Source organism: Uranotaenia lowii, chromosome 1 (genome assembly GCF_029784155.1).
Source record: "Uranotaenia lowii strain MFRU-FL chromosome 1, ASM2978415v1, whole genome shotgun sequence".
NCBI classification, from domain to species: domain Eukaryota; kingdom Metazoa; phylum Arthropoda; class Insecta; order Diptera; family Culicidae; genus Uranotaenia; species Uranotaenia lowii.
In genome coordinates this window covers 30,093,982-30,112,623 of record NC_073691.1, presented here as the reverse complement: position 1 = coordinate 30,112,623, position 18,642 = coordinate 30,093,982, and the positions used below count along the sequence as shown (strand labels likewise).

The following is an 18,642-nucleotide window of genomic DNA, read 5'->3' as shown; positions in this document are numbered from 1 at the left end:
GCACCGTCTTTTCGCTGACATTTGGGATACTGCAACATTCCCGGCCGACTGGATGCAGGGTATCCTCGTAAAGGTCTCAAAGAAAGGAGACCTGACAGAGTGCGGTAACTGGCGAGGCATAACGTTGATCTGTACAACCCTCAAAGTACTCTGCAAAGTGATTCTGAACAGGATCCAGGAGAAAACAGACGCTACACTCCGACGGCAACAAGCTGGATTCCGATCTCGACGATCATGTGTGGACCACATCACAACGCTACGAATCATACTGGAACAAATCAACGAATTCCAGGACTCTCTTCTGCTGGTGTTCGTTGATTTCGAAAAAGCATTCGACCGACTTAACCATGAAAACATCTGGGCGGCTCTAAGGCGACGAGGGGTCCCAGAGAAACTAGTCCATCTCACCGAAGCACAGTATGAGGCATTTTCGTGCAAGGTCTTGCACGACGGTGTCTTGTCCGAACCAATCCCGGTAACTGCTGGAGTGAGACAAGGATGTATTCTATCACCGCTACTTTTTCTCATCGTAATGGATGAGATTCTGATTGGATCGATTGACTGTGCACCGAACCGAGGATTGCGTGGAATCCTTCAACAATGGAGCAACTGAACGACCTTGACCTGGCTGACGATATTGTTTTGCTCGCCCAAACACAACCAGATATGCAGAGCAAACTCGACGACCTCACCGAAAGTTCCAAGGCAGCAGGTCTCAAAGTCAATGTCGGAAAGACCAAGTCGATGGAGATCAACACAGGAAATCCCTCCAGTTTCATGGTAGCTGGGCAACAAGTTGAGAAAGTGGAGTGCTTCCAGTATCTTGGTAGCCAGATTACGCCTGATGGTGGTACCAGAAAAGACATCGAAACACGGATCAGAAAGGCCCGATTTGCGTTTGCGAGTCTCCGAAACATCTGGCGGTCACGCCAGATCTCTCTACGAACAAAAATCCGAATCTTCAACTCAAACGTCAAATCCGTATTGCTGTACGGGTGCGAAACTTGGTGCACATATGCGGTAACGACGCGAAAACCTCAAGTATTTGTAAATCGCTGCCTGCGGAATATCATCCGCGCTTGGTGGCCTGGCAACTGGATCTCGAATGAGGAACTACATAGCCGGTGTCATCAAAAGGCGCTAGAAATCGAGATTCGGGAACGTAAGTGGAGATGGATTGGGCACACGCTGCGAAGAGATGAAAACGAGATTTGCAGAGAGGCGCTAGATTGGAATCCAGAAGGTCATCGAAGAAGAGGCAGACCCAGAAATTCGTGGCGGCGAAGCCTAGCCGCTGAAATCCGAACTGTCGACGAGAATCTTGACTGGGACCAGGTGAAGACGCTGGCTCCGGATCGTCAACAGTGGAGGTCTTTTACCACGGCCCTATGCACCGGAGGATCGGCGCGGGATCATTAAGTAGTAAAGTTGCTTAAGCGCCTCAAAATTTCAATAATCAAATAAAAATTTCATATTCAAATTGTGAACCAAATGCAATCAGAAACCCATTAATTGAAAAGTTTTCCGTCTTGTTGATTCACCCCCTGAATCGATTTACCAATTTCAGATTAATGGAAGTAAGAAAAAATCTTCCCCTTCAATATTCGTTTTCCATCCATTCAAAGCCCTCAGGAGAGAAGAAAGATTCCCACTTTACGGTTTCAAATCTGCATCGTCATCCAATGAAGTTTTCTGCAATGGAATTAATCATTTCTTTTCACCTACAAGTGCCAGCCAGCCAGTCAACCAGAAGACACAAATACACAAATCAACTGAGGGAATGGGAAACTTTTCAATGAAGAGACCTCCTGCACGTCCTTTCACTTGAAATGAAAGCTGCTCCACGGAGATTTCTAATGGGGTGATTAATTTTCACACCGCTTTATTCGTCCTTTGATCCTCAGCTCTGGTAAAATAATTAAATATCATCTGAATTCATCTGGGTTTGTTTTAATGGCTGTTTTCTCAACAGTTTAAAATTTGTTTTTGCTTGAGATGGTCCAGCTAAATTATTTTTAATATAAAGAGTTTCAATAATTCTTACGCTTTTTGAAAGTGGAATTTACATTTTGATCTAATTGATTTTATAATTTTATTTTGCAGGTTGAGCAAATTCAGGCTGAGTACAAGGTACTGGCCTTACAGTATCATCCCGATAAAAATGCTGGAGACAAGGACGCCGAGGCTATGTTCCAGAAATTGAAGGTATGGCTATTAACATCGTTTTGATCACTTTAAGAAAATACTCTGCCTCAATTGGTTGATTTATCGTGTGTAAAATGATCCTGCATAAAAACCAATCAACCATATGCTCATTTCATCTGCCTCCCACCTATCCGACTTCAGATGAAGTAATCTCCTGGTTAAACAGACTAAAAATAACATTTCCGTTTCCTGGTCGGCCTCTCATTTCCATCACCCACCCAAAACCACTCCCTGCTGCTGTGAAAAGGTAATGCCGAACCAATCCTCGGGTAAACCTCGAGTTGAATCTAGAGAGGTGTAAATTATGTCACCTCATCCGCCATTCGGATGCGGATGTTGTTCAGAGGCAGACAGGCAGCGGCTGTCCGTTGTTATAACATTTGAAAATGGGTGGGTGTAAAATGGGAAGGACGGGTCTTTACCGCCCCCTTTTCTGTAGGCCACCCAGCTACAAACATACGGTAATGGTTTCAAATTGAGTGGGCGATCCGGAACCCATCCCATCATTGTCGTCAATCACTGCAGCATTCGAATAAAATTGCCTTCCCATGGAATCGGCGTTTTAATCCTTTGGAGCCGGTTGATTAAGTTTCCATTATCGTCGATTTGTTGGGGCTTTTCGGTTGACTTGAAGACGAGATTGTAGGGGTTTGATTTAATTATTCAAAAACACACACAAAGGTACTGGGTATTTGCTCTTTCACAATTGATTGATTCATTCAGGCACAGCTCTAGGGAAGTTTCACTTCGTTAAAGATTCTTATTACTAAAAATTATATGCTGTCCGGTTTAAGACCACAGGGCCGCACCTGATCGGTGTACTTTTCGTGTATCCACTTGTTGACCACTGGAGAGGGAGAAAAAACATTAATTTCGGCACCCAAATACAGGAAACCGGAAGCTAGTACTCACCCCATTTGGATCCCATTAGTACCGGACAGGCACCGTGTAGGGTACGCTCGTCGCCGGTTCCGTTTCGATGCAGGTTGTACCAGAAGATGGCCGTGCCCTTTTTGGGAAAAACGCCTACTCCGATCGGGGGGAAAACGGTGGCCCCTCCCATTTCGACGTCGGAGAGCTGAAAGTAGATCAAAACAATAAAAAAGAGACAGAGTTAATAATTAAAAATTCTGATTTTAACTTAAAAATCATAAAAAGTTATTATCATAAGCAGTGAAAAATTATTTCTGATATACTGAAATTTTTTGAATATAATAAAAATCTTTTCTTTTATAATGAACAAAAATCTGAAAATTTATGAAACCCAAAACAAATAACACATAAGAATACTGGAGAAGTAAACAAGACAAATGGCAACAATAATTACAGCTGAATAAACCATATAAATGATTGAACCAACCACTATTTCATCATCATCAGAGTCTATAGCTCGATATGACGGGAACTTTTTTGCTTTGAGCTTCTCGACTTCTGAACTCACCTGATTTATCCGTTGATTTTGCCTTGCAGAAACTCTCAAAAATGGTGACTGTTATTTATACTACGAGAACCTAAGTGTTAAGGGTCGATTACACGGGGTGTTTTAGTCCCACAAATTGGCTTTCAACATAACGACTGCTCCGCACACTATCAAAACTAGAACGCATCTAACAAGCTTCGGCACATGACAACCAGAGGGCCAATCGTAATACCTACAGCTGCCTGGTAAAGGCATCGATCAGTAGTGACGCCACAAAGAAAAGAGGAAAAAGAAACAATCGGACCTCAATAAACCGAGCAATGTTGTAAGTTCACGGTTTAAGACTGATCAAATGAGGCTCCCTTATGCTGGATCATTTCTAAATTAGAAGTTATTTAAATTCAACCACAGAGGCCAACCCTATAGTACAAATTGAAGACAGTATGAGTGGTTTAGGAAACAGGCTTATAGCGCTTGACAAAATTCTCGCACTCACAGCGGTTTCTCAGTCTTTGACAAAATCCAAACCCTAGTGACCAAAACTCAGCACTTGATGTTGGATTCAACAAACTCTGCGCTAAGCCCAAAAAAAAGAAATCCAGCTATCCGTCATCACGGTTTGCCAGCGGTCAGAAGCATTCATCGGTTTCGAACTTCGAATTCTGCTGATCCATCATTCATTTTCGATGTCTTCTGAGCGTGAGTGCTAAGTGCTGTCAGCGGTACTCAGCTACCCAAGTCGTCAGTGGAGTACCCTTTAGCTTCAACGTAGTCAGCTTTTCCAGTGGTTTCGACGTAAAAAGTATGTGTAATGTACGACCAGCATGGAGGTGACAATTATGGTAGATGAACTTCGCAAAATCGCCAAGTCTCTCCAACCAAGGAAGGCTCTCAGACTGAATGGCATTCCGAACATCGAAGTAAAGGCCACGATCAGAGAGCGGCAGAAATTGGTCCTTCTTCAAAAATCGGGTAAGCCTCCAGGAGACCCATCGGCGTACCGGCCGATCTGTTTTCTGTACATAGCGGGTAAGGTCCTGGAGAAGGGGATTCAAAACCGACTCCAGAGGTACACTGAAAGTAGGGGTGAACTCTCGGAGAAACAGTTCGGTTTCCGTAAAGGACGCAGCACCGTAGACGCCATCCACTCTGTCATTGAGATAGCGGGCAATGCCAGGCTTATGGAGAGAAGAGGGTTTCGCTTTTGCGCGGTGGTTACTCAGGACGTGAAGAACGTCTTCAACAGCGTCAGTTGGACAGCGATTGCGTCGGCACTCATCCAAATGAGGGTCCCGGCTGTATAGGCTTGTGGAAAGTTATTTCCACAATCGCCAACTTTCCAGTGGAAAACTGGATGCCTGCGTCTAGCCCACCACCAAACCGAGATGATGCTGATCATAAACCTGATCTCACCCCAAACAAGTACAATGCAGTTCGACCATATGATATCGTGTCCAAACGCGCCATTAAGTACCTAGGGGTGATGATCGACAACATACTCAGCTTCACGAGTCATAGGACTACGTGTGTAAGAAAGCGGTAATGGCCACGGTCGCACTAGCACGGATGATGTCGAACTCCTCGGCAGTCCGCTGTAGCTACAGGAGGATACTGTCAAACATGATCACGTCACTTTTGCGGTACGGAGCGGTGACCTGGGGGCAGGCCCTAGGAAGACAGTGTAACCTGCAGAGACGTAGCAGCGTTCAGGGGATGATGAATCTGCGGGTTATCAATGGATACCGGACCATTTCGTCAGAAGCCGCCTGCGTATTGGCTGGCGTCATGCCAATCTCTATTTTGCTAGAGGAGGTTGTCTATTGTTGCGACAATAAACACACGAAACGGTGATACGTAACAACACACTGGCCGTCTGTGGGATCGATACGACAGTAGACAATGTAGGATGAGTACGGACTCCAACACTTGGCATTCAGTCAGCGATTGGTTCACCCGGATCATAGCTAGAGTCAACGGCAGTCCGCGATCGGTGTAGGATGACTCCATCACCGGGGAGCATCGGAGCAGTGTGCGTCCGGTCTCTTGATCGAAGTTACAAAGCTACATCAACTTCTGCGTAGTGGAGGCCATAGTTCCGCCTCAGACGAGGGAGACTGTGGTTATAAGCAATACCTTCCTCATAGCAGACCTCGTAGGAAGGGGGTAAACCACTGTCGGGGGATACCCACGGGTAGAGTCGTAACTTGAGTCCAAAATGTGTGCCTAAGGTTGCCTGCCAAAGGGATAGAAAGAAGACCGGACAACTGTCGGAGTAGACTGACCCCATCGATGGGGGGCTATCGAGTGGAATGCGTACGACTCCACGGTGTGAAGCTACAAAAATAAGGCAACATCTTCTGCATAGTGGATGCCGTGGGTACGCCGCGTTCGTGCGTAATATGCTCCACCTTCGGAGAGTATCCGGATAGTATCTGGTTCCCAAATATCGAAGCTGCGAGAATAAGACTTGACCTTCTTCGCAGTGGGAACCGTTGGAAAAGGGTTATTTCGAGTCGGAGTAGGATGACGTTTTCGTCGAGAATCATCCAAGTAGTTTCGTTAAGCCCGCGCGCGTGCTGTGACAGCTGCAAGTCTAGGATAAGCTGCTCTCGATCGTAACACGACGGGCATGAAGGTGAAAAACCTCAAATTCTGGATATAAGAGGTCGGGTTTCGAGTCTTTAGAGGAGAGGTTAGGCCTCGAGTTTTCAGGAGGAGAGTTTTGTGTGGTCATCTCGAGTCGCAAGAAGAGAGATCACGCCTTTAATCAACAATAGGAGAGGTATAAGTGTTTACCTCGAGTCATTACGAGGAGAGGTCAGATCTTGAGTCCCTAGAGGAGAGATCGGGGCTTGAGTCTTGCTGAGCAGAGGTATGTATGCGTGAACCTCGAGTCGATGCGAGGAGGGGTCTGATCTCGAGTTGTGAGAGTAGAGTTAGTTGTTTCACTAAGTTGTGAGAGGAGAGTTAGGTGTTTCACTTATTTCGCGTCACTCATCCGAGACAAGCATATGATGTGTTCCACTCTGCCGATAAGATGATACCAACTCGCCAAATAGATCGTTACCTGTTTGTCTAAGAAGTCGACTGCAAGCCCTTATAGGAAACTCGTGAAAAACTGCGACCACACCGTACGAGTGTACGTTTCAAACCGATTTCGATCGCAGGCATGCCTTCGTATTCGTTGTCTTTATCTTAGTAGGACAAACCTAATGAGAATTTCTCGCTATTAGAGTGTCACCGAAACTACCCGTTGTATTTTAAGTACGGCGACTCAACTCTCAATTATCTGCATGCTTTGTCGATTTCTGAGAGGTTACGCTTATTAGAACTTATTCAATAAATCCTAGTTCAGTGATTTCGATGTAATAGCCACGTCAAGACTTCTAATCATTAAGAGCAGGGGTTAAAGCTGTGTGTTCAAAAAAGGTTAGGCCTTGCGACGTTAAGAGGAGGAGGAGAGGTCATAAATGAGAACGTGCACGAGGTGACTTTGTTCCCTAGAGCACACAATAACGAAAATGACCTCCCGCTGTTCTTGTTTCAGCACAAAACAAATGTTTTGCCATAGCAATGTAAACCGAAAAGAGAAACCACTTACATAAAACATCAACGTGGCCACTCGGTCCCCAGTTCCCAGATCCGTGAAGGGCACCTGACCATCGACAGGTTTCTCCCAATCGAAATGCGGCAAATAGTGGCCGCCGATGCCGTAGTTGTTGAACTGCAAACTTTCGTGACTCCTCGTATCTAAACCCGTTAGGTCGAACGCTCTCTGGTTGACCCGTTTGACGATTTCATGGTCTTCGTCTTCGAGCCAACCATTTTGACTGGTTCTTGCCTTGGACACTTTCTGGCTGTGAATTTCGCCAACCATTGCACGTCGGAGTTTCTGGGATCCAAGTTCGATGATTTTATTGATTTCAGTTTCGGACAGTGCCTCGTGGTAGATCACAATGAAGGGGTCTTGGCTGACCTCTTCCAGTTTGAAGGGGGCGATTCGAATGAAAGGAGATATCGTGGTCTCGTAGCGACAGGTGAGTTTGGAGAGTTCAGACGCCGGTCGTTCATGCTCTCCTCGACAAAGTGTTCCGTATAGTCCACGATCTGTAGATGGACTGATTTCTTTCGGTCCATTAACCTTAACGTATTCGAGCCAGTTGGAAATTACATGTTTTTTCTTTAGAGCATTTTCGTGAATTGGGTCATGCTTAAGCATTTCATCAGTACGTTGCATCGCCTCCTCGAATTGTCCATTCTCGATCAAACAATACGAAAGGTAGTCTAGGATATCCACCTCGCTGACGCTGGGTTGTGGTTCGATGGCCCATTGTCGAAGAGCTTCTTGTTCCCACTCGATACAGTAGACGTAATGTTGGTTCTGACTCATCAATAGTCCGATGAGGTACAGCTCTTCAGGGGTCAGTTCTCTGGTCTTCTTCTGACCTCGGATGATTCCTTTAGCCAGATCTCCGGTTTCCAGTTTGTACACTTCCTGGAGTTGAGCGATGCCTTCGACCAGTCCTTCGTAGTCCGTATTTGTCGGCATCGCACAATCATCGTCGATAAGCCTTACACCGATACCTGATTGCAGTAAATTATCGATGCGAGGGTAGTCTCTGACCAGGCGCTTTGTCAGCAGAAACCCCGAAAGAGGATCCGAAACTCCCATCATCTCTTCCCGAATCGTATCTCGTTGGCTTTTAAGAAACTTGATCTTTTCCTCTGACAGACTGATGTAACGATCCAGCCGCTCCAGGATTAGCTGTTCGGTTTGCAGCAGCGATTCCATGCGCACCACTGACGAAAAGTATTCGTCCCGGCGTTCATCATGACCTTCAACTTCTTCGGCAGGATCCCAGAGTACCAGGGAACCAAACAACAGCAATCCAATCAAGCAACTCCACGCGCCCATTCTGACCAGTGCTCGTCGTCGAACCAAGCGAATGGCTACGTGGCTTGAAGACAAACCTGAACCAACATACCTTGACATTTTTTTCAGCTGCTGAAATGCATGGACTATGTTCAGACGAAAGCCCAAAATATGAAGATTCTTTTAATTTATAGCGTATTCGTTTTCTCCACTCGCTCAGTTTTGCACTCGACCGTACAAAATCGAATTGAAATCGTCAGCCATACTGACTGAATCTCCAGTGTTCCACCGTTCATTTTCGGATCGAATCTAGAGCATTACCGAACAAAAAAAATTGCAACCCAGGTGGTGACCTGGTGCAATACTGGGTAAAAACGAATACGCTAGTAGATATCAGAAGTTGGTACTATACCAGGAACATTACTCAGCTCAGCAGGTCCGAATGGATGGCATTTGGACAAAACTCAGTTTTCAAAACTAGATAACTCACTTGCTTGCGTTCTGCTGCTGTTGCAGTTTTCCACCTCTTATCATTGTCCGTAATGAGGTGGAACATCAAATATGTTAACGTCTGGTGTTGATTTCGGAGCTATTTTGTTTTTTTTTTGTGGTTGGAACGAAAAATCGTTTACAGGTTTTCCCTTTTTTTAATGACTGATGCACCAAGCCTACCTTGATAATAAAGTTTGAAACTTTCACTCTAAGAGCAAGTTCACTGGTGTTGGGGAAAAGTGGTAGAAATTTTGTCACTTTTAGCACATTTTGAAAATTTTGCTATGGAAAAACTTTTTCAAGATCTCTGGCCTTCAAGTTTTTTTACAACATGTGTTATAGTTTGGCATGCTGTGATGCAAAAATAACAATATTTCTATCACTTATTTACATAGTATTCCGTCTCACGACATAACTTGACGAACATAATTCCTAAAATTCACCCGGTTCATAGCAACCGTTCTCCAATTTCTCGGGCACCCTACGTTCGCCAGATCACGCTCCACTTGGTCTAACCACCTCGCTCGTTGCGCCCCCGCTCGTCTTGTTCGTACCGGATTCGTAGCGAACACCTGTTTTGCAGGACAGTCGTCCGGCATTCTCGCAACATGTCCCGCCCAGCGTATCCGGCCAGCCTTCACCACCTTCTGGATACTGGGTTCGCCGTAGAGGCGCGCGAGCTCGTGGTTCATCCTTCGCCTCCACACTCCGTTCTCCTGTACGCCGCCAAAGACGGTTCTTAACACTCTTTGCTCGAATACTCCGAGTGTACGCAGGTCCTCCTCGAGCAATATCCATGTCTCGTGCCCGTAGAGAACAACCGGTCTAATGAGCGTCATATACAGGTTACACTTCGTGCGAGGGCTAAGTCTTCTCGACCGCAGTTGCTTGTGGAGTCCATAGTAGGCACGACTTCCGCTGATAATTCGCCTCCGGATCTCACGGCTGGTGTCATTGTCTGCGGTCACCAGTGAGCCGAGATAGACAAAGTCTTCGACTATCTCCAGTTCGTCGCCGTCGATCGTGACCTTGTTATTACTGGACAAGCGGGTTCGGTCGGTCTCGGATCCGCAGGCCAGCATATACTTCGTCTTGGACGTATTAATCATCAACCCAATCCTTCCTACTTCGCGTTTCAGTTTGCGGTAGATCTCCTCCACCGCCGCAGATGATCTGCCGACTATATCAATGTCATCGGCAAAGCAGATAAGTTGACTGGATCTGTTGAAAATCGTGCCCCGCATTTCGCCCACCGCTCGTCGAATAACACCTTCTAGCGCCACGTTGAACATCATGCAGGATAGACCATGCAGGATAGACCATCACCTTGTCGAAGCCCCCTGCGCGATTCGAATGAACTCGCCAATTCACCCGAAATCCGCACACAGCACTGCGTTCCATCCATCGTCGCCTTGATCAGTCTGATCAGCTTCCCGGAAAAGCCGTTCTCGTCATTTTTATCACATACGGCTGAAATAGAAACAGTGTTGTAAAAAAATACAACGCCCCAAATCTTGAAAACATTTTTGCATGGTAAAATTTTCAAAATGTCAAATTTTCTACCACTTTTTCCCAACACCAGTGAACTTGCTCTAATAGGGAAAAGTTAGAGCAAGTTCACTGGTGTTGAGAAAAAGTGGTAGAAATTTTAACGTTTTGAAAATTTTACCATGCTAATATGTTTTCAAGATCTTTGGGCATTGTATTTTTTTACAGCACTGTTTCTATTTCAGTCGTATGTGATAGAAATATGGCTATTTTTTGCATGCGAAACTACAATACGTGTTGTTAAAAAACTTGAAGGCCACAGATCTTGAAAATGTTTTTGCATGGCGAAATTTTCAAAATGTGCAAAAAGTGACAAAACTTCTACCACTTTTTCCCAACACCAGTGAACTTGCTCTTATGGTATGGGATTGCGAAGAAGCTTAACGGTGTGCTCTGGAGGTACAAAATTCCACTTGAAAGAGATAGGAGTAGATACTTGATACTTGGCTTCTTAAGACCTTGTTATCACGGGAAACATAAAGTTATTGGGATAAAGTTTTTCAATTGGAATGCACTTTTTTTTGGAAAATATAGATAGCGTGCCGCTGTTTAGCCCGCCTCCGTTCTGCAATTTGAAAGGGACTCGCTCGAACATAAACGAACTTCATATCACATTGAATCACAAATCATTCCGCCTGTGCTATGGAGGGCAATTCACGAACGCAGTACCAAGTCAAAGTATGCCGATTTAACATCTTGTTGAGTACATGCATACATATCTTTTTCCAATTAGCTAAAAACTTTCCTAGTGTTAAAAAATTCCAAATATTCAAGGCATTTATAAGAAGTGGAAATACAGAACGGTGAGTGAACCGTTCTTGAATTGAATCGCATCTCACACATACAATAAGCATCAATGACTATTTTCTAGTTTATCTATTTGTACAATGACTAGCTTATGATACTTAGAAAAAAATATCAATTCTCCTAAAACAAAGCTTAGCTAGTTTAAACAAATTGATACCATATTTTAGCAGTAATTTCTTTCGCTTAAAAACTTGATAAAGGAATCCACCTACAGTGTGATCCATAAAAATTCCGAAACTTTTTATAAGTTTGTTTTAGGTTGTTTTGACGATTTTTGACAATATTTTTTGTAAGTGTATTTATAAGCTCTGACTTAAATCTGTCAATTGACGTGAACAATGCGGTTGTCCAGTATATGCTATGTCGGAAAGATGTACACAAAGGAGATACAGACCTCGTTCGATTTTGGCAACATGCCCGTACATTTTGTGTTGCCAAAATCGAACGGTTTTTTTTTCTCAACTTTTTTCAGTTATTTTTACAATAAAAAACTGTTATTATTATCAAACACCTTATTTTTGGTTAATTTTCGACTATTTGTAGTCATTTTTTAATTCTTTTCATCATGTTTTTGTAGCATTTTCCACTTTTCTTGTTTTGTTTATAATGTTTGTTTTCATTTGTCATATTTGCTGGTTTTGTCATTCTTCATAATTTTTTAGTTGTTTATTGTCATTTTCAGTCTTTTGTTTAAATTCGTTTTTTAACTTTTTGAATTTTTCATGTTTCTGTAATTTTTGAGTACTTTGTATTTTTTAAAAAAAAACTTTTGTTTTTATTGTAGCATTTTATCACCATTTTAGAACATAAAAACTTATTTATGATGTTTGTCTAAATTAAATTGGTCCTTTTATAATGAAAACTAAAAGGTAATGTTGATTCTAAAAACCGTTCGATTTTGGTACATGTGCCAAAATCGGATGTTGCCAAAATCGAATGTTGCCAAAATCGAATGTTGTCAAAATCGAACGGGGTGTGTAGCCAGATAAAATGAAATCGTAAGAGAAATGATAACTCAAATCGCACATTAGGCCATTTACAATAGTTCTGGTGTTCCTGCGATATACCTTATCAAATGTTTGCTGCTCGCACAAAAATCTTCTAAGAAAACTGCGGCGTGTTTACATTTACGTTTATTTTTTAAATTCAAAAAAATCGAATAATAAAAAACCGGATACCAACTTTAATATCTAATGAGAAAAGGTCCACATCGTCAGGGGCGAGGAGAGCGGCCCCTTCTCATGCAATTTGATCTAATTTCAAATTAATCAGAAGTATTTTGATTATTATTTTAAAATAAAAGAAGAAATCTATTGTTTAACCCAGGCGTGAGCAACCTTTTGAACCAATGGGCCAATTTAAATTTTAAATCTTGTCGGCGGGCCGCACTTAAAATATTTTTTTTGTGAAAATTATCAGAACTTCACATCATTTTTGATAACTACAAATTTTTGGCGAAAGCAAATTTGAAAAAACAGTAATTCAGTAATTTTTAAATGCCCGATATTGAAAAGGTACCTCGCTAAATCTATGTCATTTTCAAATTTTCTCAACTTTTTAATATTACTTCTTGACGAACATTCGTTCTTAAAACATTCTTGTTTAAACCGATGATACTATTCGTCATCACTTCCATTTAAAAATCTCTTGGAGCTTACCACAGTGATAACTAAGAGTGTGATAAATATATTTTTAAAGAAAACACAGTTTTCTTAGCGTTGGACGTTGAATCGCTATTTGACTTTCTGTGATTTTTTTTCACCATTAAAACTTGTCCTAAAAGCCTAGATTTTTTTCCTACAAACGTTAGAAAACTCGTTTGTTTAAATGAAAGTTCTGTATTTTCAATTTCACGTATTCTTGAGCAACTATCTGCAAAACTTATTCTTGATTAAACAATTTTTTTCCACATATTTATCATTTTTAGGGGAGATGGGGGCATAATGGCCACCTTAAGGAAAACGGTTATTTAACCATAGAAAATAGCTATAATATGGAGGTTACATTATTGTTTCGTGTTCAGACACTTGAAAAGCCTATTCCCTAACGGGCTGAAACGTGAAAAACTAGATGAAAACGTTAAAAAATGCATTTCAAAAAATTTTGCCAAAAGCTGATAACCAGCCACTGTGGAGGCATAATGAGAACCCCCCCTGAGGCAGTATGAGCACCATTAATCAGAGCAAGATGTGCGTTTTTGCCGGGGAATCTAGCAGCGAATTCAATTCGATGAAGTCAGGTGAGTCGTAGATTCATCAAACAAAGCAATAACAAAATAATCTAGGTCTGTTTGTAGAATACATACAATTCACGCACGCTCATACATTATGTGCTTTGTTCGGAGGATGATGCCACTAGCCGTATAATGTAACAATAAAAAAATCGATCATGAATTGTGAATGGAAAAAAATCACCTCGAACAGAAATCTAACTCTAGTCTTTTGATTACCTCTCCGACACCTTACCAATAGGCTAAATTGTCGGATGGAAACTAGTCAAGGTGTGGCGCTATAAATTAATTTTAATTCGCTGCTAAATTCTACGGCAGAAAATGCTCATTATGCCTCGATAATCAACAAATTTAAGTAAAAACGTGTTTTAAAATTGATAAAAGTGAAAAATCAAAAATTTTATGATGGTAAAAATTGAGAAACAATGTGTACATCATGTTGCAGTGCGTACATTATAGATCAAGGTTATTTTAAGATCATAAGAGCTTATTTCGTGGTGCTCAAAAATTATAATATTTTCGTAACTTGAGAACCAAGCTAGTTTTTTTAAATATCTCTGTAAAGATGATAAGGAGATTCCTTTTTTTGTGAAAAATTAATACTATAGGAAGTACGAAACAAATCCTCATGAAAATTTATTTAAGAAAATACGCACTTTCGTAGAAAAGCGTAGTTCTCATTATGCCTCGGGTGCTCGTTATGCCCTCATCTCCCCTAATCTTATTTAGTTATCATTGCGATAGGATTTCTAAAGCTATATTTTGACTCTGGTAATGTGGATTGCGAATTACAAGAATATCTCAATTTTTCGATGCATGAAATAAATTTTCTTTAAAATTTCTTTAAAAAAGCATCACAGATAATCGTTAAAGATATTTTGAGAGGAATCACAGAATTTCAGATATCAATTGTTTTTATCAAGAACTAATAATTTTTATGGGTTGATCCATGTTGATAAGCAATCTAAAATCGTTCACCTAGGCTTTATTATTTAACATTCGTAGTTTTTGTCAATAATCAGAAATAAAAAATATATCACAAGTTTTCGGTTTAATTTTTTTTTTTGCAGTATTTGAATGCTGACAGAACAAGTCTTTTGCCGAATAGGATGGAATAATTTAAAAAAAAATCTGCTGAGCATATTTTTTAATCATTCAACTTTATAATTTGCTTGAAATGAAAATAGGTAATGACTCCACTAAACCGGCTTCGAAATTTGGTTTCGATTTTTGGCTGTTCTTCCGACTCACTTTAATGGATTTTGCCCTCAAAATGGTAGGAGTTTAATAATAAGGAAAAGAGTACGCTGAATAAAAAAAACATTCCAATATTACTTTATGCCAATAAAAAATATTGCATTTAAGCCTTGAATAGAACATAATAAACGCTTAAAATGCCAGAAAAAAGTTAAAAATCTGAAATTTTCCTAACTATCCATTGTAGAAAAAAAAGGCATAGACATTTGAAAAAAAGCTTCGCGGGCCGCACATAAGGGTCTCGCGGGCCAAATGCGGCCCGCGTGCCAAATGCTGCCCACGGGTCGCGGATTGCTCACTCCTGGTTTAACCCATTTTCTATAAACATAAACTTATTTCAATATCCTTTGATAAAACTTCAATCTGCGAATCTTATTTTTCTCTGATTTTCGTATTTTGTACCAAGAAGGTTTGTACGCGATGTCAAAAATTAAAAAATATGTTTTGATTGGTTTGGGCGTGTTGAATTCCAATTTCCATTTAATTTCACTCTACCAGCTCTCATTTCTGAGATTCAAGCTAATATTTGAAAAAGGTGAAAATTCATTTTATAAATTTCTGCACTATTTAAAAAAAATGCCGCAAAATGTTACAAATAAATTGGAAATAAAGGTGTTAAATCAATGGTCTACTTTCTCTAGAATTTCGAATAATTTGATTTCTAAGTAAAAGTAATCTCAGTGTTCTTTTTCTAAGTTCTACAAAAATTCAGGAATATGACGAAATTTTAAATAACTTTTAAACCAAAATGTATCTTAGATATTTTTAAAGCAAAACGTTTTCAACAGTCTTCATCGAATTTGTAGTTAAAATAAAAACTTCAATATTTAAATTTTCAAAACTCACTTTTGTGATATTTGTCAATTCAGTTTTCTTGAAATTGTACAATTTAATATTTATTAATACTTTTTTAAATAAGGGTTTGTATGTAAGTTTATTGTTTTATTTTTAAAATATTCTTCATTGTGAGCTTTTGGACATCTTTAACGACTGTGTGATTTTAAAATTTAAATGCATCTTCTTGAATCTGTGATGCTCTAAGTGGTCGCTACCGACCCCAGTACGGCCTTAATTTCTTTCAAGAAGAATGTGAGCCAATTTTGAATTTTGGGGGGCGTTGGAAAGGTTCAGGGCAGTGAGGTTTTGGCGTTTCACATCCAAAATTGGAGAAATCACAAACAATTTATAGTTTGAGTTTTTGAAGATTTACCATAGAATAGAGTTTTTTGTCGATTGTTACTTCACATCATCATTATTTTTAATTGTCAATTCAATTGTTGCCACACAATTTAAAACTTTGGTATGAAACTTATTCTCGACTTAAATTTCAACAGCTTCAGAATCTTATGCAGAAGCGTAACAGTTTTTATCTAAGAATATTGAATACAATTCGTTCAGGAATGTAGTTTTAATAAAAAAAAAATTACCAGTGCCAGCATTTACACACGAATGTGCCTCTCTGTTATCTGAATAATAATAAAAGTGATCCAAATATTGCGTTGGTTTCATCTCTAACGTAAACTGATAAACTCAGTCGATTAAAAAAAAATGTTTGGCTTTGTACGTTTTTCATATGGTCGGGATTCGACCAGACCGAACTGAACCCCATCAGTATTTTTTCGAGTCACTTGAGCTTAAAATACTTGGAGATCTTTGGTATAATGCACAAATATTTTCAACTATAGACGAAATCTGTAAAACTCAACGATTATATTAAAAAGTTTTTAATCCAGGAAACTCATCCCAGTGAATTATTTAAGTTTTTCTCGTCCTCGTACAAGAATAAGAAAGGGTTTCAAAATCTACAGTTTAATTTTTTTTAATGGCATTCAGTTTGGTCTGGTCGAACGGGCATATATTTTTTTGAAAATTAATACTTCCATTCAGAAAATAAATACGAAGATTAAGTTCTATAAATCTGAAATTTACACCAGCTGAAGTTTAAAGTGTGATTAATCGTTTTAACTCGAACTTTTTAACTTAACCGAATCTTAACTCGAACTTAGTAATTTTTTCATTTATTCCCCTTTGGCTACAAACGACTCGTTTGCTTATATAGGGGAGAATGAGGATACTTGATCCCTGGGGATACTTGATTCCTTAGCTATATCTCGAAACTGGAATGTCTTACAAAGATCAAATATTCTAGAAAAATGTTCCAAAATGAGCATAATAACAATGCTTGTATTTTAAAAAATTTTAACAAAATTATTGTTTGAGTAATTGAACTTTGTTTGAAAAATTTCACAAAATGTAACTTGAAGATCTTTTTGCATCACTTTTAAATGTTCCTTACATGGGAAAATTATGAAAAAAATAATTGTTCCACTGTATCAATCGTTCGAGCGTAAAATGAACTTCATAATGCCACATTTTCAAAGCAATGGAAAACTCTCAACTTTTTTCAGAAAAAGTTTTCTATAATGTTGATTATGGGTACAATTGATCCTTAGAGTTGGGTTACAATTGATCCCCCTTCCAAACGGCATATTCTTCTTCTGAATTGATCGTTATGATTGCTGATTACGAAATTACTAATATTTATCCAAAAACTAATATTTATCCAACAATTGTCTGAAGAAAAGAGCAAAAGTAATTATTCTTTTCTAAATTATAAAAAATAGCGCCTTTAAGTATGAATGTTATTAGCGTTTAGACAAAGTTATAGAATTTTCTTCTTATGTCTGCTATAAATTGTGAAATGAGAACAAACATGGCCAAAATAGTCAATTAACATTCTATCTTGGGGTTTTGTTTGATTTTTATACAAGGATTAGGGCTTCCTGAATAAAAGATCAAGTCTCCTTCAATAGGGGATAAAGTCTCCCCTAACTTCAGAAAAATCGCAATTTTTTTACTCCCACGAAAATGCTTCTAGTTCATCAACGGGTTCAAGTATCGTTTTAATTTTTGGAGTGGTGAAAATAAGAAAAGTGGATCAAGTATCCCCACTCTCCCCTAAAGAATTATTGAAATTAATGTTTTATTATTTCATTCAATGTAGCAGACTTGTAGTTTTTTTTCTGTATAATAAATCAATTCAGAACAGTTGAAAAAGAATTGGTAATTTTATTATGATTTTTTCATCTTTTGTAAACTGAAAATTACTACAATTTTTTAGAAATTTTCTTTGCAATTGGAAACATAACGATGTAGTTTTAGGTGAATTTTGAGCCTTGTACAACACGTATTACCGGGGGGTGGTGAGTTAAAAAATTTGACAAAAAGGAGAGGTGAGTAAAAAAAAATTAAATTCCACTGGTCAAGTTAATTTAACTGTCATTTATTAAGAAAAAGAATGTTGTTCTTGGATGCTTTCTGCCAAAATTGGGGCTTGCGGTTTGAAGAAGGTATATCAAGAAATTCAAAATTGAAATTGATATCACAAAAAAAAACAAGTTTAATTCCTTCATTTCAAAGATTTTGATTTTTCTATTCAATTTTATTTCAGTCAATATACGGAAAAAATAATTGAAAATTTTTTTTTCTAGTCTTTGTTAGATATACATACATACATGTCTGTTTTCAATTGGAATTTTATGTGGAAAGGTCAAACATTTAATTTTGTTAACCCTCTTAAAAGCAACCCCACCTTTAAACGAGGTTTACTGAAATCAGCATAAACCAAAGCGAACCATTTTTTTTTTATGTTTGCGCAGAATATTTTGAACTACTTTAATTTAACAATCTATACTAATGGCAACTGTCTGACAAGGAATTGTTAAAAACTACAGCTAAAAGAAGCATTAAAATTTTTTCAATCTCAAATACAGCAAATCTAAAAGTCTAATATTTACCATCATTCTGATT

The 18,642-nt window shown here is 39.4% G+C and overlaps 1 protein-coding gene across 1 annotated transcript in view; it reads right to left on the bottom strand.

The window, feature by feature from the left end:
- Positions 1-2,845: 2,845 nt before the first annotated feature.
- Positions 2,846-18,642, bottom strand: part of LOC129758762 (uncharacterized) — an 89,736-nt gene continuing 73,939 nt past the window's right edge. Inside the window, exons 14-17 of the mRNA XM_055756376.1 lie at positions 8,989-9,087; positions 7,227-8,630; positions 3,118-3,283; positions 2,846-3,052 (exon numbers count right to left, since the gene is read on the bottom strand). Coding sequence (XP_055612351.1) covers positions 2,979-3,052; positions 3,118-3,283; positions 7,227-8,630; positions 8,989-9,087 — 1,743 coding nt within the window. The 3' untranslated portion in view covers positions 2,846-2,978. The remainder of the gene's footprint in view (positions 3,053-3,117; positions 3,284-7,226; positions 8,631-8,988; positions 9,088-18,642) is intronic.